The sequence below is a fragment of the Lichenostomus cassidix genome, chromosome 4A (assembly GCF_008360975.1).
Source record: "Lichenostomus cassidix isolate B80296 chromosome 4A, HeHo_3.0, whole genome shotgun sequence".
Taxonomy (NCBI): domain Eukaryota; kingdom Metazoa; phylum Chordata; class Aves; order Passeriformes; family Meliphagidae; genus Lichenostomus; species Lichenostomus cassidix.
In genome coordinates this window covers 3,004,121-3,026,910 of record NC_139485.1, presented here as the reverse complement: position 1 = coordinate 3,026,910, position 22,790 = coordinate 3,004,121, and the positions used below count along the sequence as shown (strand labels likewise).

Here is a 22,790-nt window from a genome sequence, read left to right as displayed (position 1 = left end):
ATGAGCTGCAAAGTGCTGCCAAACTGCCCACAGCTGCCCTGGGTTTGGGTGATTTAGCCACGAAGTAAAACGCAGGAGAGGAACGGGCTTGGCAGTACACTCATTTACATGGCATTATCCCATCATAACCCACTAGTCTAGACTTCTGCACACCCAGTGTTTCCTATTTAGATTATATGTAAGGAAGAAACTCTTCCCTGTGAGGGTGGTCAGGCTCTGGCACAGGGTGCCCAGAGAAGCTGTGGCTGCCCCTGGATCCCTGGAAGTGTCCAAGGTCAGGTTGGACAGGGCTTGGAGCAACCTGGGATGGTGGAAGATGTCCTTGCCCGGGGCAGGGGTGTTGACAGCTAATTAACTTTAAGGTCCCCGCAAACCCAAGCCATTCTGTGATTCTTTAATGCTGACCAGAGCTTCCCATTTAAAGTATTGACAACAATGTTGATGTTACATCGATTTGCTCAAGTAAATATCTTGAAAACCAAAGGGGGCTTAAACTTTAAAACGTTCATGCATGTTCTTAGTTCTCTCATGCTCTAGAATTTTATAAGTACACATAATTGGTGCTAATTACCCTTCCTACACGGGCATTATTATTCGGTTTGGGGCTCTTTGGTTTTGTCGCTTAAAACAAGACAATAAATCTCCCGAATTAGCGCGCCTGATGTTCAAGCACGACTTTTGCGAGGAAATTCAATGTATGGCAGGGGCATCGCTCTCGCATCAAGCCCAAGGGGCTACACGTGGAGCACACGGGCCGGGCGCTGCCGCGGCTGGGCGCGGAGCCTCATTAGCAGCGCTCATTAGCGGTGGCCGCGCGTCCAGCGCCTCGCGCCTCGCCCGCGTCTCCGTGCCCGTCTCAGCCGCCCGGCCGGGAAAGATGCACAAAGGCTCCAAGAAGTACTTCGGGCAGAAGTCCTTCGGCGAGGTGGCCATGGACGACTATCTGGGCAGCCTGGGGCTGTACCGCAAGATGACGGCTAAGGACGCCTCCTGCCTCTTCCGAGCGGTCTCGGAGCAGGTGCGCAGCCGGCCGGGCTGGGGGCAGCCGGGGCGCCTCAGGCCCAGGGCGGGCCGGGGGTGGGCCGGGGGTGCTCCCGGGGACTTAGCTGGGTGTGCAGAGCGAGGTGCCGGCAGCGGGATGACTGGGAATTCGTGTGAGGATGGGTGGGGATGTGTGGGAATACGGATGGGGATGTGTGGGAATGCGTGTGAGGATGGGCGCGACCGGCTCCGGCGTCCCTCAGCCTCAGCGCCCCGACCCTCTGCGCTGCCCGTGTGGTGGTGTTCGCCCGTAGAAACTGCGGGGGAAAGAAGCCGAACGCGGAGCATAAAGTGTGACGTTTTCTCCTTCATTGCCATTATTTTTCCAGCTGTTTGCATCTCAGATTTATCACGCTGAAGTTAGGAAAGCTTGTGTCTCGTTCATGAGGCGGCACCAGTCTAGGTTTGAATCCGTAAGTACCGCGTGTGGAACAGCTGGGCAGTGGGAGCGCGATGGTTTAGCACTGAGCACCGAGAGCACTCTGCTTTGCCACGCTTGAGGCTTGGAAGAGAGGAGAAAGGGCAGGGTGGCTGCTTCCTTACGTTGAGGTTTAGTCGCACAAGTTTTACTCCGCTTTGTTTCTGAAGTTCCTGAAATCAAATTACGGAAATCCAAGTAGTGGGTAGGGTGAGTTATTTGTGGAGTGTGTTCTCTGTGGAGCAACCGGTGCAGAATTTAGTGGGTGGGAAATGTGTAGGATTTTGGAGCAAGAAATAAATGTTGAAAGATGGTGGGAAATTCCAGAATAATTACATGAAGTTGTGGGGTTTTGAGGTGGGTTTTTTGGTTGGTTTTGCCTGTGGCAGTTTGTGTGTGTGCAGTGTGGGTTTGCATGGTGTTGGTGTATTTTTTGGGGGGTGTGTTTTGGGTTTTTTATTAGTTTTACCTATAATCACATTTAAGTGCTTATCCTAATCTCGGAGAGACTTGAGTATTACCTGGCTATATGTCCTCAATTATTTTAGGATCTCTTGCTATCCCCCAGATGATACCTCACATCATTCCCATGTTCTAGGTCCCAAGCCCTTGCCCAGTCCTCTCTAATTTAACAGCTGCTAGCTGTTATGTAGTATTTAGGTTTAACTTTAACTTTGCATCCTAACTGCCTAAGATTTTATATTTGGTTTCTTCTTTGTTTTGCTAAAAGTATGTGGAAGGCTCGTTTGAGAAATACCTAGAACGACTCAGAGATCCAAAGGTGAGACTAATCTAAGACTTTTTAAGAGATTTAAATTTGAGGAGACTAGAACAGGAGGATGTTTAGGTGATGATTTAACATATGGTTATTTGAGTTTGGGGGGTTTTTTTTAGATAGATCCAAATCTTGGGGTCTCATTTGTGTAAGTAATACTAAGGGGTTGTACTGAATAAGGCTTTGGAATGAACAAATGTGAATAAACTGTATACGTATAAACACTACTAGTTTTAGTGGGGAATTTGTATGAATGTAATGCAGCAATCTCTGCAGGCTGGATAGTAAAAGCTTATTCATAACTGTAGCTTTCCCTTAAGAAGGAAAAAGTAAAATACATGGAGTGTACCTTCCATGAAACGTTTGTCAGGCTTTACAATCCCCTGCTTTTTCCTTTGCTGTTCAACCTTTTATTTTAGTCCTTCACTAGTAACCTTGGTGAATGCAGCAGTCTCTGAAACAAATGTGAGTTTAAAAAATTGTATTTTGAGAGATGTGTTTGAGTTGCTGCCAGAGCTGCTCTGTCTGACTCATTTTGGTAATTGTGGCCATCCCACGTAGCAGACCCCTTTTACCTCACTCTCCTCCAAATCCTTATATCTCAACTTTCAATTCATTGATTGCTTTAATAAACTGATGAGTTTGAATAGGTATTTTAATACTACAGAAACCTGAAATACAGTTGTTGATGTTTAAATGCTTTTGCTATTTCATGTAATCTCATAATCTTGCATAGGAAAGTGCTGGCCAGCTGGAAATAAGTGCTTTATCAATGTTGTACAAGTAAGTGTGTCTTTCTTAAGTTTCACTTTGTTTTGGACTTAATGGTGTTGGGGTCCTGGTCCCAGAACCGTCTAACTGTCACTGAGAAGTGAATGTGTGAAACATGATGAGAAATGCTTCCCTAAAGAGCTTACTTAACTGACATGTAAATTATGCCATCACAGCCCTTCTTCCCCTAATGGGGATTAAGAGGAGGGTCAGTTTCTAGAGATGCTTATTTGTTGTGTTTTTGCTAATTTTGAACTTGAATGTCAAGTATTTGCGTCTAGTCGCTGAAGGATGGAAAATGGGGAAAATCAAGGAGCTGTGTGCAGTGGAAAACACTGTGTGGTAGTTACAAGTGTGACTAAAAACCATGTTAGGTGTTCTTGAAAGCTCCAGAAGTGAGGAGTTTCTGCCCTGCCTGGTGTGTAAACACTGATATTTATTTCAGAGGTAGCAGGTTTATTTCAGAACTGTGCAGGTGCTGCTATCCTGTAAAAAGCAGTCTGGCTCTCCAGGGGTAGAAATTAGAAGCCTCCTTTTGCAGGCTCATTCTGTTCAGTTTGTTCCTTTAGTACTGGAAGTTTGGCAGGAATTACTAGCTTCTGGCACTGAGGTTCTAGTCCTTTTGCAGGGTGCTTAAATCTCTCAGACTGAATTGTCTCCATGTCTGAGCACCCTTCTGCAAGCATAAATACTTGACTTAATATGTGAGTAAATATCACAGTCTTTCACATATAATTTTTATTTTCCCCTTAAGATGGGTTTGCTCATCTGGCTATTGCTTTATGGTAGCATTCATTTATCAGGAAAAGTGCTTTGCTTGATTTTTCTGTAAACCAACAGCTCCCTGCAAACTCCTTCATAACACGGCTCTACTGAAAGTGTGCTCTTCCAAGTCTCCTTTTCCCTCTGCTTCCCTAGGCGAGACTTCATTGTGTACCGGCACCCCGGGAAGCCACCCACACGTGCTACAGACAATGACTTTGAAGAGAAGGTCAGTAGAAGTGAGGCCATTTTCCTTCTGTTCCCCTGCCAGTCTGTTTTCGTACTTGTCCTGACGCTGGATGAGGTGTGCAGTTTTTCCCTGAAAAGGGGAAGGTAATGGGAAGGGATGACTCTAACAAACGGATTGATTTTTGTGATGTACAAATTGATCCCAATTAAGAATGGGAGCTTTTGGAACAGCTTGCATACATCAGAACTGCTGCTGGGGGCAAAAGGAAGGAACATCAAGGACAAATACTCTGTATTAGCTTGCATCTGACCCCTCAGGTGTTTTCTGGAGCTGTGTAGATGTGGGTGCACAATTAATGTGGCTACTTCAGGCATGATGGCAGTGAAGCTCCTGCGGTGTGGATTTCAGTGTGGGCTGTTAGATCTGCCAAAGTGGCCAGTCTGCTCTGAATCTGTGCTGCTGCAGCTGTTAATGATCTGTTGATGAGCATTGCTGCCTTCATTTACACGTGCTTCTTTCTTCATCTACACAGTTTCCTGTGTAGCTTAATTTAATTCCAGAAAGACCATGCTGCTTGATTTTTAAGCTCAGCTCAAAGTGTGTGTTTACCCTCCCAGGCTTTCCCACCAGAGCTCTCATTAAGTGTTGGCAGCTGTCTGTCATTACACTGTGAGTACAGGCAACAACTCCTTGTGTTGCTCCTTCTCACCACAAGAGGAGAGCTTGTGTTGGCAGAACACACGGAGCACACAGAATTAAGAGTCCTGGCATCTCAGCTTCTTCTGGGAGCTGGTTTTCTGGGAAGCATCCATGCTGGCAATGTGCTGACAGCTGCCTGAGGGATTCTGCCCATAGTTGGCTGTGGTTGTGTGCCAGGATGGGGTTTGGTGGCACAGATGCACTGAGACACCATGGAAATGTGTTGCAGAAAGGAATTCTTAGGCTTATTAGAAGCAAGGTTTTAAGGGCTGCAGAAGTAAATGTTCTGGTCCCTCAGGTAGGGAAGGATGAAATGTGCCTTTGACTTTTGGGGCTGTGTATCTCAGGGCTGCTGTATTCAGTGGGTTGTATTTATTTTACCTACTGAGCTATTGGTGGTCTTGGAAAAAAACTTATTCTTCATGTTCAATACAGCAGGATGTGCAGATGTTTTTTTCATTGTATGATAGACAAACTTACTTGGGCACTTTACCTGAATTTCAGCTTTAAGCTGATACTATAGCTTTTTCATATCTTTGAGAATATTTACTGATTTCTAGATGAGTTGATGTCAACTGTAGAATAAAAGGATGTCAGATGGAATTTGGGGTTACATCATTCCAGCCTTAAAGTGCTTTTTTTTATTTTCCCAGATTTTACTGTGTTGTTCCGGTAACGGCCATTATGACTCTGTGTATACAAAACAATTTCAGGAAAATGCTGCTATTTGCCAGGGTAAACTTGAAATAATTTTTCTATGGAAGAGAATTGTGTGTTTTCATATGTTTATAGGCAGGGTTTGTTTGAGTTTTCAGGGGTGGGGAGAAGAGAGATGGAAGGTCACTAATGGTATATTGTTGTGCATACACTCATTTTTCTGTTAAGTTGGGTATTGGGCCAAGTGGTATCCAGAGGTCCCCTCTTCCCGACTGAGTTATTTTATCATCCTGTCCTTAACTGCATTTGATGTCACTATTGCCTTGTAACAGTTGATAATATTTGAAGATATACCTGCCTTGAACACTGCAGCAGTTCTTACAGATCTCATATTATCAAGCTTTGTATTGATTTGTTCAGCTGTATTATATGAGATCCTGTACAAAGATGTGTTTGGCATGGATGAGGAAGAATTAAGGTCTGCAGTTGAGGTGTTTCGAAGTGGATCCAAGAAGAACAGAAACAGTGGTCCTGTAGGAAATGAGGATGCAAACTTTGGTTGTCTCCATGAAAAGGTGCCCAGAAATCCATCAGAGAAGAGGTAGTATATTGGGAAGGGGGTCTGGTGAGAATGAAACAAAAAAGCCTTAAAAACCTTGCAGAGGACAACTTTTCCAAGTTTCTATTAATTTTTATGAAATATTAACTCTTTTTTTCCTATGTCCTGACACAAACACAAAGCTCAAGTATATCATGGAAGAGAGTGTGCTTTCCTTGGAGCTGGGAAGTGTCACATAATTGAATATCCTCTGCTACAGCCTGTGTTATAGTAGTGTGTTATTCTGTAAAATGACAGCTTATTTGTAAGTAGAATTGCTCCTTATTTCCTTAGAGCTTTTTTATTTTTTAAATGAGAGGCTTATTACTCTTCCAAGCCTCCATAGCTCTGAAAGGCTTGAGAGCTGCCTCTGAATGCTTGCAGACAACATTGGTGTGATGTCACCTGGCACAGAGTGTCTTGTTGTACTTGACAGTGCAAGAATTCAATCAGTCAGTGGGATCACCCTCATCCTTTCCTAACACAAACTGTAGCCCTCATTAGGAATGGGTGTTGGAACAAGCAAAGGTTATGTTCTTAAAGCTTGGAAAAGGCTTGTCCTGCACTGCATTGCACCTCACTTGTGTTTAAGGCAAAATATACCACTTGATGGCACCATGGTGCTTTTTCAGGTTTTATGAACAGTTGGTGATATTAATCCTGGCTAGAAGTCATGTGTTCTATCATTTGTAATCTTATTTTCAATTATTTAGACTGGACGACTGGGAAGGCAACGATACTGACAATCCACAGGAAACTAAATTCAAACAAGGCATTGAAGAACAAAAGGTTTGTCAGGGAAAAAGTCTTTACTATTTGTTTTTGGGGTGTTTTTTTCTGTTGTATGATGTTACTCTTGTTAGGGCTAAATCATCTTTACCAATTTCTAAAAACAGGTTTTTGGAAAGTGGGTGGCTTATTTCTTCCACCTACTTTTCTTTTGTTTTTGCTCTTGAGTTTCTCTTAAATTGGATATGCCCTTTTCCTTTCTGAAGTTCTGTAGTTCTTCTCTAGCTAATTTTTATTTCCCCCAAAAGATGGAGCTTAGCAGGTGCTTCTTGTTTTTCCCAGAAAATGGTTGAAATTGGTTCACTTTTGTTATGAGTGTAGTATAAATTGCTTTAGAATGGTTCTAGAAAGTCTACAGAAGTAGAGTTTTCAGATACAATAACTGAAATTCTCACCAACTTTTGAAGCTGTGGCTTCATTGGTCTGCTTACCTTCTCTGATTCTTGAGTACAGAACATGCCAAATGTTACTCTTGAGCCTGTCCCAGTGCTTTCCAAAGTCTGTTTGCTCAGCACCTCAGTGCCTGAATCTGTTTTCATACTCTGGAGTTTTGGTTTTTAGGGAAATACAGTGGAAGTGAAAATAGCATGTGTACATTTTAAAATGGTCCAAAGATGCTGGCAAGGTAGAGACTGTGCTGAATGCATGAAATGCACTTGTTAATGCTCCATTCCAATTCTGTTTTTAGCCTCCAGAAAATCCTCCAAAGATGCCTGTTCCTTATAAAGTCCTAAAGGCACTGGACTCATCCATCTATCGAAATGTGGAGTTTGATGTTTGGCTGGAAAGTAGAAAAGGTATCTTTGGAAAGGGGAAAGCCAAAAAACTCTTCCTGTAATAGGCTTAGCCTTAAATTCATCAATCTGAGTCCTGTCAGCTGTTTCTTCACAGCTGAAATATGAAGGACACAGGTGAACCCAGCAGGTAGCTGTAGGTAGGCCATGTCCTTGGTTTCCTGTCTCCCATTCAAAGTACAAAATTACATGGCTTTTGATACTGTATAATGGTACAAAGTTACTAAAAATCTGAGCTCTGCTACTTATTGAGTGTACACAGGAAATAGGAGGATTCAAGGCAGAGTACAGAACTCTGTTGCCATTCTGTTGTATTGGAAAGCATTCAAATGTGAGAGTTTTTTGTTACAGCATGTGTGCAAAGACTTCTTTTTAGAGTACGATTTTGGCCTCAGAATTGTATAATAATGAAGATCTCAAATTTAGCATTGAGATCTGTCAAATGAGATGAGGTTTTTTCCCTGCTTCCCAGCCCTCCTGAGCTTAAACATTCTGCAGAGATTTTGTGGTTCTCATGGCTTGAGAAAGGTTGGCTGCTTTTTGGCATTTGCTATGGCTAATCTTTAAAGGAAGAAGTTACCAAGAAAGATAAGTTTTTAAGTGATATTTGATGTCTGACCCAAAGTGCTTTGCATGCTGAAGAACTCTAGCATTTTACCACTGCATAATCAGTAAAGAGGATCATTAAAATTCTTGGAACAGAGTGTGGTAACCAATTATCTGAGTAGAATACTGACGTGCAGAGAAGCCAGGCAAGGAACAGAGGTAAAAAAAGCTGAAATCTTAGCAGCAAGGAGACTGTAGGCAATGTTAGCTTTTCCTGGATGACATTTCATGTTTGCCAAGTGCCACCAGGACTCTGGCAAGATAAGGCTTGTCCAACATTCTTAATTCCAGGATTTGTATTAAATGCAGGATTAACTTTGTGCCACCATAGAAGATGCAGTGTTGAAGTAGTAGTGCTGCTTACTGCATTATCTGGATGGTATTGGTCTCATGTGACTTAGCCTGGCTATGGTCTGTTATAAGAACATCTAGAGTTACTCCACTGTTACTGTGGGCAATGTTCAGGTGTGCACAGCAAGTATTTAACTCAATTGGCCTTTAAATTATGGTTGGATGCTGTCATGAAGTACTTACAGGATATGTGAAGAAAGAACAGTAGTTTAAAGACTTTCCCTTTTATTTATTTTTAGAGCTTCAAAAAACTGACTACATGGTGTTTGCTGGGAGACAGTACTATTTAGGAGACAAGTGTCAGGTTAGTACTCAAAGGAGACCCAGTTATGATAAATCGTTAAAATTTTAAGTGGTCTATGATAAACCATGAAATCATTTGATTTCATAGAATTTTCTAAGGCTTTTCTCATTTTCTTCCTTGTAGATGTTCTTTTAAACGCTATTTCTTTCTAAAATATATCTTTAAACTTGGTAGTGTAAAGGAAAAGCAGTTTGGGAATTCAATGTAAACCAGTCACACACATTCTCTGAATGTGGAAGCTCCAGCCAGAGCTCAAAATGCACAGGAGGTGCTTTTGATGAAGTTGTCTAGATTCTTTGCTTGGGCTAAGACCCACTTCTGGATAGTCTTCTTTCTCAACAGTGAGGTACCAAAATATTTCTATAAAATAAAAAGGTATGAGCTAAAAAAGGAGGAGTAGAATGATCTGGACAGGAGATCTGAAAGGAAGGTCAGTGTTCTTTGCATTCTGGTGTCGTATGCAGCGAGGACTTTTTTTTATCACTCTTTAAGGTAGTGCTGATGATTCACTCAGTGACTTGTTTCTCACTGAGCAGAGCTTTCCTTTTCCTACTTTATCTCCTGTTCTCCTGAAGTTCTTAAACAGCAGTCTTCCTTGGTGCTTATCTGCTGGGCACAGGGGATAAAAATAAGTTAGAGAGCAGGTATCTTGCCTCTCAGTTGCTCACAAGACTGATTTTCTTTTCTTCTTCCTCCCTGAAGTTAGTACAGTGCTCTCTATTTTGCCTGCAATTTTTAAGAAGCATTGGAGACTCCTGGGCTTGTTTTTTCCAGTAATGTAGGACTGGTTAGGAGCAGCCTTTGCTATTAGTGGTTTGTAGACAATATCCTGATGCAGTTTGGGTTTTTTTAGAGCTTCCCTTGTTCTCTCTCCAGGTGTGTCTGGAACCAGGAGAGAAGTATTACAATGCTCATATCCAAGAAGTTGGACAGGATAGCAACACATTGACTGTATTTGTTGAGGAGCTGGCAGAAAAGTAAGCAGTCTGACGACTTCAAGTTTAAGTTCTTTATGGTTGAGGGTTTTTTTTTTTCTTCTCAGATTTCTAATGACCAAAATCATTATTATAATGCTTTCTGTGAAATCCTGCTGCTCTTCCTTCACTGGAATGTAAAAGCGATCTTTGCAGTTTGGGCTTAATTCACAGGGAGCAAATTACCCTCTGCTGTTGCATTTCTCTGGAATTTTTGTTGTACCCAAGCAACAAAATTGGCACTTCTGGTGAGTCTAATCGCTTTCTTCCCCTTGCTGTTGAATCATTCACCCTCCTCCAAAGCTAGGAGTGACAACAGCCTGCAAAAATTGTGTTGTCCCCTGCTTTCAGGTGTACCTCTGGAGGCATACATGGGCAAGGCAGAGAGGCTTGACCCAGGCAGTAAACAGTTTTGGGACTAAAGCCTAGCTTGTCTTTTTTTATTAAACAAGTAGCAGCAATGTATGTTTGGTGCCAGAGAAACAGATTATTTTCTTCTGTCTTGGTGTTGCTTCAGTTTGTGTTGTTGTGCAGAGTGTATCCTTGGGGCACTGCTGACATCTAACATGGGTGTCCTTTCTGCAGGCACACAGTTCCTCTGGCAAACTTAAAGCCAGTGTCACAAGTGGCTCCTGTCCTTGCTTGGAACATGAATCACAACAGAAGAGGAGGTGCCTATCACAAAGTAACAGGTGGACACTTCTCAGGGATAGGTTTGTACAAGGCTTCCGGATGCTTTCCTTCCCTTGGCAGGCGGGGGAGGTGCTCGTAATGGTTGTAACTGTAGCAATTTTTGGATATCAAAAGCGACTCACTTAATTCAGCCCGTGGTGTAAAACTTGGTCACTGCAGGGGTTTGATGTGAAGTTATCTTTCAGAGGGAGATGAATTTGCCATTGCAAAAGAGCAATACAGAGCAAATTGGCTATTGCTCAAAATTGCCAAGAACAAATTTGCCACTTGAGAAACATATAAAAAGACACATCAGTGAACCACAGAGCTTGTCTGTTTCAGCATTAGCAGAAATGCATGGATGGACCAGGGCTTCCCCAGCCAATTAAATACAGATTCTATTTAATTTGGAGGGGGAGTTGAGGTTTTTTGCTTGTATTTTATAAATAAATATAGCCTGCATAGAGAGATTTTAACACTGAGTACTGGTTTGATCAGCTGAAGCTGGGGGAAGGTATGACATGTGAGATATTTGTATCCTCGTCATGTGCAATGCCTGCTTGATTTTTTGGGTCTGTAGTTCCCAAACTTTCAATGTACTTTTTCTGGGACAGGCTACTGGCTTTCTTTTCCATGTGTCCAAATACTAAGTCTTCTCATGATCATTTGAGACTACATCTCAGGTTTAAGGTGTAAATCTCTTTTCTGTCCTCAATGGAAACTACAGAAATGGATATGAAAACACGGAAAAGGATCCTCAAGAAAGTCCGTGGGAAGGAAGTGTTCATGGCTGTGGCTTACAGCAGGGGACAGCCAGTGCTGCCACCACGGCTGCAGCATGGTGTCCCCTCAGGGCGCTTCCCTCCCGTTCACTGCTCCCAGGGTGCTGCAAATATGGCACCCTACAAACCCTATCACCAGCAGAATCCTCCCAGACACCACCGGGAATCCGGGATGCCGAGGTAGGAAGCCTTGAAAACCTCAATTCGCTACTTGTTTTCTGTTCATTCTTCCTGCAGACTGGTATGGGGAGAGAGTTTGTGCTATTTAATAGGTAAAACTACCGCTGGGAGGCACTTCCTGGTAATTGTACCTTTTCCCCTCTCAACTCAGGGGATCTGCCCAATTTATAGACAGGCACATGCTTGGCCTCAAATAGCATTGTACCCCAGCCCAGATAAGAGAGGCTGTCAGAGCTATGACAATTTCTCCTGCAGGTCCTGCTGAGTGACTACAAACCTCTTCCCCCAAACACTGCTCCACCAGGCAGTGGGGAAGACTGTGGGCCATGAAGTACCTGTTTGCAGCACAGGGTGAACCAGAGGGTTTCTCGTGGCTCTGCAGAAAGAACTGAGTTAAAACTGAGCACCCAAACCCCAGTGAAAGTTGGTGGTGATTTTTCCCTCCTCTTTGTTTTCCAGCTCGTACAGCCGCAGCCGCCGCCACATGCAGGGTGTGAACAAGGAGTGTCAGTACGGCTTTGTGGTAGGGGCAGGAGAGGAGCCTCGAGGGCCAGAAGAAACTGTAACTTTCTGTGAAATTGGAGCAGAGGATGACACTGCTTTTCCTGCTCTGCCCCCCGTAAGTTATGAGCAAAGGGTAAGCTGAAGCCTGTCAGAGAAGAGAGGAGGAGGGGGATGATAACTGTTACTTCTTTACCTAGCACTTCTTTATCTAAGTATGCAGCAGCTTTTTTTTTTTTTGCTTTCTTGGACTAAGGTGTAGGGGTAAATGTGGTTTTGAGAATGGAAGACTGAAATTAGTCTAGTTCCTGTAAAACCTGCTTGAAACCTGTTTTTCTAAATGTTTCCCATCTTTCTTTGTACCCTCACCAGCAACACATGCTTTCATTTTAGTATGTTTTCATAAACATAGTAATGTTTCTTCTTTCTATTGCAATTTGAAAACAAAAGCTCTTCCTCCTGCGTCTGTCTAGCTCTAAATACTGTGGGAGAAAGCTTTTCACTTGTTTGCCACTATATAATTTTATCATGTGGGTAGCAAGATTTAGAAACTGGATAGTGATAGCCTGGATTTCTCCTAAGTTGTGATGTTTTGCATTAGCATATTGTTCCTGACAGAGTTTGTTTTGCCTCAGAAAATAATTACAAATCTAGACTGTTTCAAGAGAAGTCTTTTTGTTTAATTGTAGGTAAAGTGGCTGAGTATATTTGCAAAGTTTAAAATACACGTTTTCATTCATTTATAGCCTAAGCCTAGTCCAAAGCTGGATGTGCTTAAAAAAAAATCCATTTATACATATCTGAATAGAAAAACGGATTTAAAAAACCCCACAAACCTGGTATGTTTGAATTTTTTTGCTGTGTTGAAGCAGTGAACTTAACTAGACTTGTATTTAAATGAGGGAGAGGGAAGAGCAAATGTGCTTAGAGCTGTTCCAGCACCAGTCATTTTTTTTTCTTTGCCCTCATGTACTAGATCTGTAATCTTTGCTCTTGATTTTTTTTTTTTCCTCCAAGAGTGCCAAGGAATAAGGATATATTATCCTGCAACTTCTTTTTTCCAGCATGAAATCAATACAGCTCACTGGCTTTTCTTCCCCCTTGCTAGATTTGCCTGCAGCTCCTAATGAATAGGTTTTCATGTTCATTCAGTGACTTTGTTATTGTCAATGCCAAAGCTTTTTCTGTCTCTTCCTTGTCTTGTTTAGTAAAGGAGTATGACATTTCCTGGGGAAAGATGCATCTCGCAGAGGACTCTGCCATGCTGCTAGAGGCCTGGTGGGAGAATCTTCTGACTTCCCACCTCTGCTTCAACCTTGGAAATCTTTCAAGCCTTTCTGAGCACTTTATTCATCTTGTAGTCACCAAACTAAGGAGAGTTTTGAGTGTCCCTTTAGCCATCACAAAAGAGTGAATCAGCTTTTTACTCAACCATCTCAATCCTGTTTCTCCTTCAGAGAACTAATCTTTCAAATTGGGGTGTAGCTAAAGACTGATTTCAGTGCAAAGACAAAGGGCACGTAAAATATTGGAGTGCTGTGGAAAACCATAGTGTGTGCTGCTCTCTGAAATAGGTTTGCATGTGTGGGTCAGCTTAGTGCAGACATTGCCAGCAGCCACCTGTTGGTTCCACTAGCTGTGACTAAAGATAACCTTTCTCCATGATAATCAGCATTTGCATGAGCTGAACTGCTGGTGGTGTGGGGGGAATGCTCTAGAATGAGGAATGCAGTAGTGCATGTTGGGGTTAACAGCCTTGTCTGGGCTCTGCTCCCTCCTTTTCAGCTTTCTTAGACCTTGGGGTAAAGCTGGCTAGCTTGTGGGAGGGAGCAGCTTGACTGCATGGCATAGGACAGCAGTAGATCTTCAAGAATAAATTGCTTGAAGTCTGCAAGGCAGAACAAAAGATATAAGAAAGAAATGTTGCAAATCCGCTTCCTTGGAACAGATGCTGCTTCTACGAAGCTCTGGCTGCAGCAAGCTGAGTCTGCCAGTCTGTTTCTACTGTGTGTGTCTGTCTGTAGAGCATGGAAAGGTTTAAATTATTTCTAAATGCATACTTCTGGCTTTGCATTTCAGAGCCACAGTAGCCCTATTCCCATTGTCCCTGGTCCAGGGGGATTTTGGGTAGCAAGGAGAAGCCCAAACTCTGTTTCATCAAACAAGCAGTCCTTGAGTACCTTAGAGGAGGAGGAAGAAGCAAGTGAAAATGGTGAGTTCTTAAAGGATTAATAGGCAGAAAAAAAGCCCAGATTTAAAAGATTGTCAATGTGCTTTTGATTGTCAAAAGTAGGTTCCTTACATCTCCTAAAGGAGACACAAAGCAAGATGATACTGAAAGTAGGTTATTAATGGATGCATTGAAATTTAATTGCAGTAACTCCAGCTTGAAGCTTTTTTGCCCCCCTCCCTGCCCCTTTTTCCTGAATCAAAACTTCCTGTTCTCTCTCCCGTGTAGGGAAACTTCATGAGGAATATATCTATGTACCTCCAGGTAGGTAAGAGTTTAGTCTTTACTGATAGAACATTTGGTGAACGTAATACATTCAATTATGACCTTTTTATAAGTTTCTGGAGGATTAGATTTAATGCAGTTCTTTTTACTTAATTTTGCCTATGCCCTCCAGATCCCAGCTGTGAAACTGCAACAGTATTTAGTTCAGCAGAGCCTACAGCAAACTTGGTAAGTTTTACTGACACTCTGTTTAGAGTTGAGATCTTGGAGGTGTGTGGCATTCTTCACGGAAACTGTCCTTGGATGCATAGTTGGTCAGAGACTTTATAAAAGAAAGGAATGCTGATTTCATTTTTATATTCACCCTCCTTTTCCTCCCCTAAATGGGTGAGAGTTTTATCTGAGTCTGCAAGTACAGTCTGAATTGCACTGGATACATTGATTTTCCACTTTTCCCTCTGCAAAGAGAAAGTGTATTTGAGTGCTGTTTGCTTTTCTTTCTCTGCTCCAGACAGCACTTGCTTTTATCAGGCCACCCTTCAGGTTATGTTCCAGTTAATCTCAGTCCTCCATTGTGGGACTGGAGAGATCTCATCTCTGATAGAACTTATCTTGAATTTTTAACCTGAAACGAAATCTTTAGCCACCTGCTGCTCCACAGTGGGAGTGAAAACAGTCCTGAGCATGTCAGAATAAAACTGTGTTTAGCTGAGCTACAAAAGACACTCTGGGTGTAGAGTTGTAGAGTCCATAAATTAAAAAATAGGGGTGTGGTATGTGTGCCTTGTGGCTTCTTTGCCACTTAAATGGACCATGCTTTGCTTTGGAATCCCTTCAGGAAGAAGGGCCAGGCTCGGTGTCACCTCCAGATGAAGTGGCTTCCTACAGCTATCCCCAGAAGGTAGTGTCTGGTCCTCTGAGTTGTCTTGTGCTTTATTGTGGTGGCTCTGTGGAGAAGTAACCACTATGCTTAGACTGTGTCAGTTTGTGGGGACCCTCAGAGCCTCTTGCAGCAGAGAATACAATTTCCTGCAAATACAGGCAAAACAGAAGATGCCTTGCAGGTGTCTGCAACTCTGAACTGGTATTTTCAAGCCAATTTTTAGAGAATTTGGATAGTTAGCTCCCTTTACAGCTAGGATTTACAAAATGCATTTATGTGAAGTGAGAATTTTTGAAGTATGTGACATTTTCATAATCTTTGTCAAAGCCAGTTGCAGAGGCAGACTGTTGAATACTCTTGACTCTTTTCCAGGTGTTGGTGAACTCTGCAACAGTTTCCACCTCCCCAGATGTTTATACTGCTCCAGCTGCAGGTCTCTCTTCAAATTCTGCTGCCTCCACTCCAGCCAGTGTCATAACAGCAGCTCCCCCACAAACAGCAGTTCAGCCTGTCCTAGTATCACCTTTTTCTGTGGGGAGGCCAGGTAGAGTGTACAGACTGCAGCTGTGGACTTGGATTTCCAAGTTTTCAGTTACATTTTCCCCTTCTTTCCTTCCCCCATCCAAAACACATGTTAAAAGGATTTAAAAAAAAGTCTCGCTTTGGTTTAATATTAGTTAATTGTAACTTGGCTGCTGCCTTCATTTTGAAGGGGTAGTTGTCCCTGAATTTTTATGGGAGTTGGAGATCTCTGCTTTGAGTTCCCCCCTTGCCACCTTTAATTGTTAATGCCAAGGGTTTGCTAGAAAGGTCTTTCCAGAAAACAGGAGTTCAGTGCAGCTCCCTTCACCTCCCGTTTCCTACAGTCAGTTTTCCTCTTGAGTTGAGGTAGTAAGCCTCTAGAACACTTACCTGTGCTCAGCTATCTCAGTTACCTCTGCAAGGAGATCGGGTTTGTGGGCAGTCACAGGGTGCACTTGCCACCTTAGATGCTGTACCTGCTTTGCTCTTGGAAAATGGTTGTTATGAACAAATTGTTTTCCTTCTCACAAAGAGCACTTCTTCTGTCTTCTGTAACTTTTCATTTAGCATCTGAAAAATCTCTGCCTTCCATTCTGCTCAGTTCTGTCTCACTTTGCTTATCTCTTTTTTTTTTTTTTTTTTTTTCTGCTCTGCACAAGAGTTTAGTCAGCACGGTTCTCAAAGCTGTATGCTCACTGGTGCCAACCTGCTGCTGTTTTAGAGGTGTGGGCCACCTAAAGGAATATTTAACATGTGTCTGTCCAGGAGATTTTTGTCCTGACATGTCTTGAACCTTCCCTTGCTTTTGTGGGCTTGCTGTCACACCTCTGAGGGCTTGAAGTGATTAGCCTGTTCTCTGTTGTTCTAGAACAGACAGTTATGTAAGAGAAGTCTGGCCTGCCTCTAATATGAAGAAATTACTCAAATATTTTTTTTTCCTTAACTGGGATATATAGCTTGCAGATAAATATGCAGCTAAGGCTTGAGAGATTGAAACCTTCCCATCTAGTTTTAAAGTTTCTTCTGTATACTTTTCAAAGTGATTGCCAAACAGAATTTTGTTAGAGCCTGTATTCAGGGGCACTGAGGTGTCAAAGTACATGCTGAATTGTATGTGTTAGCACCTTACTTGTTTGGCATACCATGGCAAAATTGACTTTTTGGGTGACATTTGTTTCCTTCTAATTGTAGCAGTTTCCTCGGTGCCATTCCCAATTTATTCAGCTCCTCTTCCTGCAGTGAGTGAGGTGGGAGAAGCTGGTGCCGTTGTTCCAGCTTATTCTTGTGATCCCAGTGGCAGTGATCTGCCTCGAGGTAATGATGGTGTTTTGTGCTTTTACTCCTTCTGCTCTCCAGCACACTTCTGACTTGCATTCTCCCTGGAAGCTTAACAGAATACCAAGTGAGAATATATAGTGAGAAAAAATGGCTCTTTGCAACTCTCAGGGAGTGAGAAATAATATTCTAGATGCTTATGCTAAAACATTTTTGTTCCTAGTTTTGAACTGAAAGTTTGTATCTAACTCAAATATGTGATTACTGCAGCTTTGGACAACATCCTAAAACAATGAATGCCCAGGGAGAGGATGCTTGGCCTATACCATACTGATTTTTGGCAGAGTCCTCATTTTTCAGATAACAGATCAAAGCAAGAATTGTGTATTTATAAAGTTGTACCATTGCACAGTTCAGTGAGATATCTTGGTGATTTTGCTTTGTGGCTCCAATGTGTGATTCTGGGTTATTACAAACCAGGGCTGAGGTGCAGGGTCACGTTGTCCCTTGGGTGTGTAGCCTTGTCACACACTGTCCCAAGTATCAGGGTTTCAGGTGTCCTCCAGCTGTTCAGCAGTGAGAGTGCACAGACCAAGGCTGCTGTTTTCACAGCTGCTGCTGCCATGCTCTGCAGTTACTCTGTTGCATTGCCTGTGCCCTCAAATCCAAGATTTTTTAATCTTGGTTGTTGTGTTTTCCGTTTCCCTGCTGTGGTACCATCACTGACTGATCCAATGCACACATCAGAGTTCCTGCTGTTCAGCTTTAGTTGAATTCCCTTAACAGAGGCTTTCCCCACTTGGAAGAATTGGGTGTTGAGTGTGCTGACAAGAATCTGGAGTGGATGTGGATTAATAACCTCTCCAGACCCTGCCTGTAGCTCCTCAGCTGAGTCAGTCCACATATTGGACATTTCCTCCTTGGCACAGACTGTAGGAATTTTAAAAGTTGCTAGTTAATGAGTTGCATGTAGCATTTGTGTTACGTTGCTGGAGTATAATCTATGTGGCCTTTAAATTAAGAAACCCATCAGGTTTGGAGTAGGGCAGGGTAAGGTATGTGCATGTACTTGATCTAGAGCTCTGTGTGCTTTGCTAAAGACACTGTGGATGGGGAGCAGGACTTGTCAACAGACTGAAGTCCTGGACCTGGGAGGAAAACCTGCTGTGGGCTCTGGAATTACTTGTATCTGTATTTTTCCAGTTTTCATAGCATCTTGTATCTTGTTTTAATGATGTTTAGGACCTGTCAAGTGTGTTTATTAACACAGTGACCTCAGGTGTCCTGCCCTTGCCTAGTGCCTTGTATTTGAAGGAGCTGCTGCTAAAAGACTGCTTGCTATTACTGTGTTCAGTATGAGACAGAGCTTCCTATCAGCACAGTAAAAACTCTGATCAGGAGATGAGATTTTTATCAGGAGTCAACATGGTCTTTGTATTTTCATGTCAGGATGGGTAACGTTTTTTGGCTTAGCTGTTGCTTTATAAGGTTGTCACATTTTACTGAAGATGGACTTGAGTTCTAGACACGTAAAAGAGGAATATAAACAAAAACTGGTCTCCTACTGTACTGGTTTCTGTTCCAGCATTCTACAGTCATCAGTATTTCTCAGATCAATTTGTCACTTCAGTCTCCCAGCAATTCCTTTGTACTGTTATTGCTGCTATGGAAGCAGCTGTTTCATTCAGCTCTTATGCTTGCTTTGCATAGATTTGCATAAACAATTGGAGAACAAAATTTGATTTTAAAAAAAATCAACTTTTTCCAGATGTAGATGTGGTTTCAGCTAGATACAGAAATGCACACTTTTTTAGTAAGCCTTTGGGTTATTTTTAATATTTTACTGACTGTGGTCAGTGCTACAGCCAGACCACTAACACTTCCAGGACTAAGAAAGGAAGGATCTGTGTGCATTTCCTAAAACAGCTGCATGGATTGTTGCCCTGATAGATGTGCTGAACAGTAAAAGAATTGAGAATTGACAGCAGTGACAGAGGAACAAATCCTTGTACATTTTAGAACAGGTTTGCTTTGCTGATGTTGTGCTTCCTGCAGCAAAATACAGCACCAAGGGCCATGGAGAGCAGGGCTGGAAAAGGTGTGGGAGAAGGGTGGACAGGGAAGCACTGTGGAACCAAGGCCTGGTCTAGGGCAGGGTGGGTATTTGTCAAGATGGAATATATTGTAGGTGTATATCTGGAGGTGTCGCTAAGTTGAATCCCTTCTTGTCTCCCTGCTTTCCCTTGGCTTTAGTACAGTTGGGAGCTCAAAGTCTGTGCTGTGGAACAGGTCCCTTGTTCTTCCTGAGGCTTTAAAGCAAATCTGTATTGCAATCTTAGAAATCCATTTCTCTCATGCACAGTTCCAGAACTGCGTCATGGGATTAAATGCTTTTTTTTCTTATCAATGGTTAACTTTAAAGGTTTAAAGCTGCTTCACAGTTTTTGGGCAGTTGGAAATGTGTTTCTAAGTTCAAAACCCTGTTGCTTTTGGAGAGAGGTTTCAAAGTTCCTTCACACATCTGGGACTGTTTCTCAGCATATCATTTACTTGGCTTGGGACAAATGATTCAGTACAGGGAAGACAGAAGTAAAAGACTCTGCAAGAAAGCAGGGAATTGAGAACCCTTGTGAGGAAGGGGGAGGAAGGAATATATTCATTATTCCTCCATTGAGCTTGATATAACAGCTGGGGGACCCCAAAATGAGGTGAGAGGATCTTTAGGTTTGCTCTGTGTGTTGTCCCCATTGACACATCTCTGTGGCCATGGCTCAGCAAAGCTCTGAAGGTAGATTTGGTGCCAGAGCCACAGCACTGAGCTGGCACCTTGTTGTGTGCCAGCCCAGGGAGGGTGTTTGCAATGTGTTTAATAACTGGGGGAGTAAATTGTCACGGGGAGCTGTGTGAGGAGGCTGTTCCTGCCTGGCTGCTTGCTTCCAAATCCTTCCTCATTTCTCTAGAGGGAGGATTTAATGGTCAACTTAATTTAGGAGCTCATAATCAAATTTCCATTTGAGAAAATACTTTTTCCTTTAAAAATCCAGCCTTAACAGGAAGCCAGAATTAAGTCCTAGTTGCTTAGAGAGTGGAGACTTGTATCAACACTGACAGTTATCACTTGAGTAATCAAGATGAATAAGCCAAAATTAAAGCTAATGTAGTCATTGAATTAAATAATAAGTTGGTCAGACAAATGCTCTATTATTGCACAAACATCTAACTGGATTTAGTTAAATATAAAACTAGTTTAACAACTGTTTATATTCAAGATACATTCTTTACCCTTGAAATTTCAAAGAAAAAGTAGTACTGTAATACTGTTATTCATTAAGTAAGAATAACTTAAAATGTTCTTAATGTGTGTAAGTTGCTTTTGTTTCTTGGTTTCTATTCCTCTGCTCTTTAATGTCATATCCTTTAATTTCAGATACAAAGGTCTTGCGGTATTATTTTAATATGGGATTGCAAGTAAGTGCTTTTAAATTGAGTATAGCAAATTGCCTGTAAAAACTCTTGGGTTTCTTAATAAATGTACTGATGTTATTCAGAACTTCCAAGTGTCCTAAATGTGCATTTTGTGCACTTGACTGTTAATATGGATAGACTTTCTTGGTGGAGATTGAAGCATGGCTCAGGAAGTGAAGTTCTGACTCAAAATGCAAAGTACAGCATATTAATTGGTTTACTGTGGGTTGTGGTGATGTTTTGGTTGTACTTTTGGGGTTTTTTGCTTTTTTGGGTTTTTTGATGGTGAATAAATATTTATTCTTTCTTTGAAGAAAAGGGGAAGAACCTGAGCCATTCTTAAGAGAATTTGTGCACTTAGATAAGACCTCAAAGACCACTTAGGGATGTGTGGATTGAGTCTCTTAGGACTTGTGCAGCTGTGCTCAGACTGGTTAGCTCCATTTCTCTGTTCTGGAAATTTGCTCTGCTGAAGAGATGTCTCTGTAGCAGTAGTCAAATGCAGTGTCAGTGCTGCTGCTCAGGGAAGGAAAATAGGCAACATGAGCTTGTTCAACTGAAGAAATGGGAAAAATCTCTGACTATGACAAAGTTAATAAAGGGGAATCTTCTTTTTCTGTAAAGACTTTTGACACAACAGCAATGTGGCTTTTGCTGTGGGTATTGCTGCGGTTATCTTTTTTTGTAGGTTCTATTTGTTTGATGGGTTTGTTTATTTATCTTAAAGTGCTAGGAAACAAAAAAATTCACTTCTTCCTAACTTTAGATCTGAAAGTAGTAGCTATTTGGAGGAGGGACAGGGAGAGTACATGGCTACATGCATGACCCTGTTTTTCCCTTTCCTCCAAGTATTGCCATCAGAACTGTTGGCCTTCCATGATGTATGTGCAGCCAATGCTGCCTCCATCTCCAGTAGAAGTTTACCCAGCATATGCTGAACCAGCTCCTGTCCTGGATCAGTCAGTGCCTCAGCTCTTCCCTGATGCTGGGCAAACTGAAATCCACCAGGTTCCTTTGGAGGCAGCAGCAAATGGTTTGTATTTGAGCAATGCTGTGGTCAGGCCATGAAAGCCTGCGTAAAAAAAGCTATCCGTGTGACTAAAGTGTGTAAATGTGCTTTTTGTTCTGTGGTGTTTTTCTTTAGGTAACTTCCAAAACTCAGAGCCTCCACCGGTGTCCTATGGACCAGTGTATTACCCAGTGGTGTCAGACCCCTTCAGCCAGCAGCCTCTGCCTGGCTTTGACTCTGTGGTTCCTGCCTATCGCTACATTGGCCCCTGGCATCCAGTAAATCCTCCCCATGGAAATTCCTTGCCAGTGGCTAAGGCTGGGAGTTCAGGAGCACCACCCCAGGTCACCTACATGGCCTCTCCTAGCCCTGCACCTCCTGATGCACCTCAGGGAATGTGAACCTGGGAGCTGGGAGCTCTGTCTTGGGTTCTTGTTTCTTGTTTGATAGCTATTGTTAATATTGTTTTGTAAATGCTATCCTTACTTAGTGCGTTGAGTCAGTTGATTCAACTGCATTCAAATTTTGTGTTTCTCTTTAGGTTTATGCTATGATAGATGGTGATATGTTGCTTTAGTTGATTAGGAAGGTATAGAAGAAAAGCACTGTAGTGCAGGGACTTCTGTGACTACAGAAAGTATGTGAGAAAACAATGCTGTCACTAAAGGCTTGTTGTGTCTCTCAGTGCTTGCACTGAGCATTGAAACACCTGGTTCTTGCTGAAGCACTGAATCAGGCTGCCTTTACAGCTCAGCTAAAAACTGCACATGGGTCATTAGGGGGGATAATAACATTTCAAATAAGTTGGCTTTCTCAGATTTCGCAAAACAAAGCTTCTTTGCCTCTAGTGGTCATATATTTGTAGTAGGTGTATTCTTCTGTCTGACTTCATAAGTTTCATGGCTGTGGAAAGTGTAAGAATAATGCTTTGATCTGTTGTATATTGTTGTATATTTGTAAGATTTGTTTTGTGAAAGCTGTTGCACATACGGTAGTGGCCATGGTGGTTAATTTGCACTGACAGCACAAAATAAAAGCATTGAACACATGAAAATGAGTGGTCATTTGTCACAGACAGGTAATGTTCCTGACAATTAGCTGTCCCACAGCCTGGACTGAAGAAACACGGTTGTGTGGGACAAGGCTGCTCCAGCCTTCTGTGAGAAAAGAGTAAGAGCTTTCAGCATGAAAGTGGAAGGGTAATAATTCCTGGTAATTGCACCTTTTCCCCTCCAAACTCAGGCACTCAAATAGCATTCCACACAAGCCTAGGAAGGGGAGGCTGTCAGAGCTATGACAATTTCACCTGCAGGTCCT

The 22,790-nt window shown here is 42.4% G+C and overlaps 1 protein-coding gene across 5 annotated transcripts; it reads left to right on the top strand.

Annotated features, from left to right (window-relative positions):
* The first annotated feature begins 808 nt into the window (after positions 1 to 808).
* Positions 809 to 22,511, top strand: LOC146437292 (UDP-N-acetylglucosamine transferase subunit ALG13-like). 5 transcript variants are annotated; one of them, XM_085060081.1, is made up of 23 exons: positions 809 to 1,018; positions 1,371 to 1,454; positions 2,190 to 2,240; positions 2,971 to 3,017; positions 3,924 to 3,996; positions 5,310 to 5,391; positions 5,734 to 5,914; positions 6,625 to 6,700; positions 7,389 to 7,497; positions 8,691 to 8,755; positions 9,632 to 9,732; positions 10,315 to 10,442; positions 11,129 to 11,363; positions 11,823 to 11,982; positions 13,944 to 14,076; positions 14,323 to 14,358; positions 14,492 to 14,547; positions 15,158 to 15,220; positions 15,575 to 15,635; positions 16,916 to 17,038; positions 20,427 to 20,467; positions 21,314 to 21,497; positions 21,609 to 22,511. In XM_085060081.1, the coding sequence occupies exons 1-23, from the start codon at positions 878 to 880 to the stop codon at positions 21,872 to 21,874; spliced, it is 2,496 nt and encodes an 831-aa protein (XP_084916207.1). In that variant the 5' UTR covers positions 809 to 877; the 3' UTR covers positions 21,875 to 22,511. The 5 variants fall into 5 exon arrangements, with proteins under 5 accessions (XP_084916207.1, XP_084916205.1, XP_084916209.1 ...); XM_085060079.1 differs by having other exon boundaries at positions 15,575 to 15,746; XM_085060083.1 differs by lacking the exon at positions 15,158 to 15,220.
* The last annotated feature ends 279 nt before the right edge of the window (positions 22,512 to 22,790 follow it).

Bases quoted from the DNA above. Each gene is read 5' to 3' on its own strand.
- LOC146437292 (XM_085060079.1), top strand. From the start codon at position 878: ATGCACAAAGGCTCCAAGAAGTACTTCGGGCAGAAGTCCTTCGGCGAG. The intron at 15,221-15,574 runs GTAGTGTCTGGT...ACTCTTTTCCAG, and splicing joins CCTACAGCTATCCCCAGAAG to GTGTTGGTGAACTCTGCAAC. The intron at 21,498-21,608 runs GTTTGTATTTGA...GTTTTTCTTTAG, and splicing joins TTTGGAGGCAGCAGCAAATG to GTAACTTCCAAAACTCAGAG.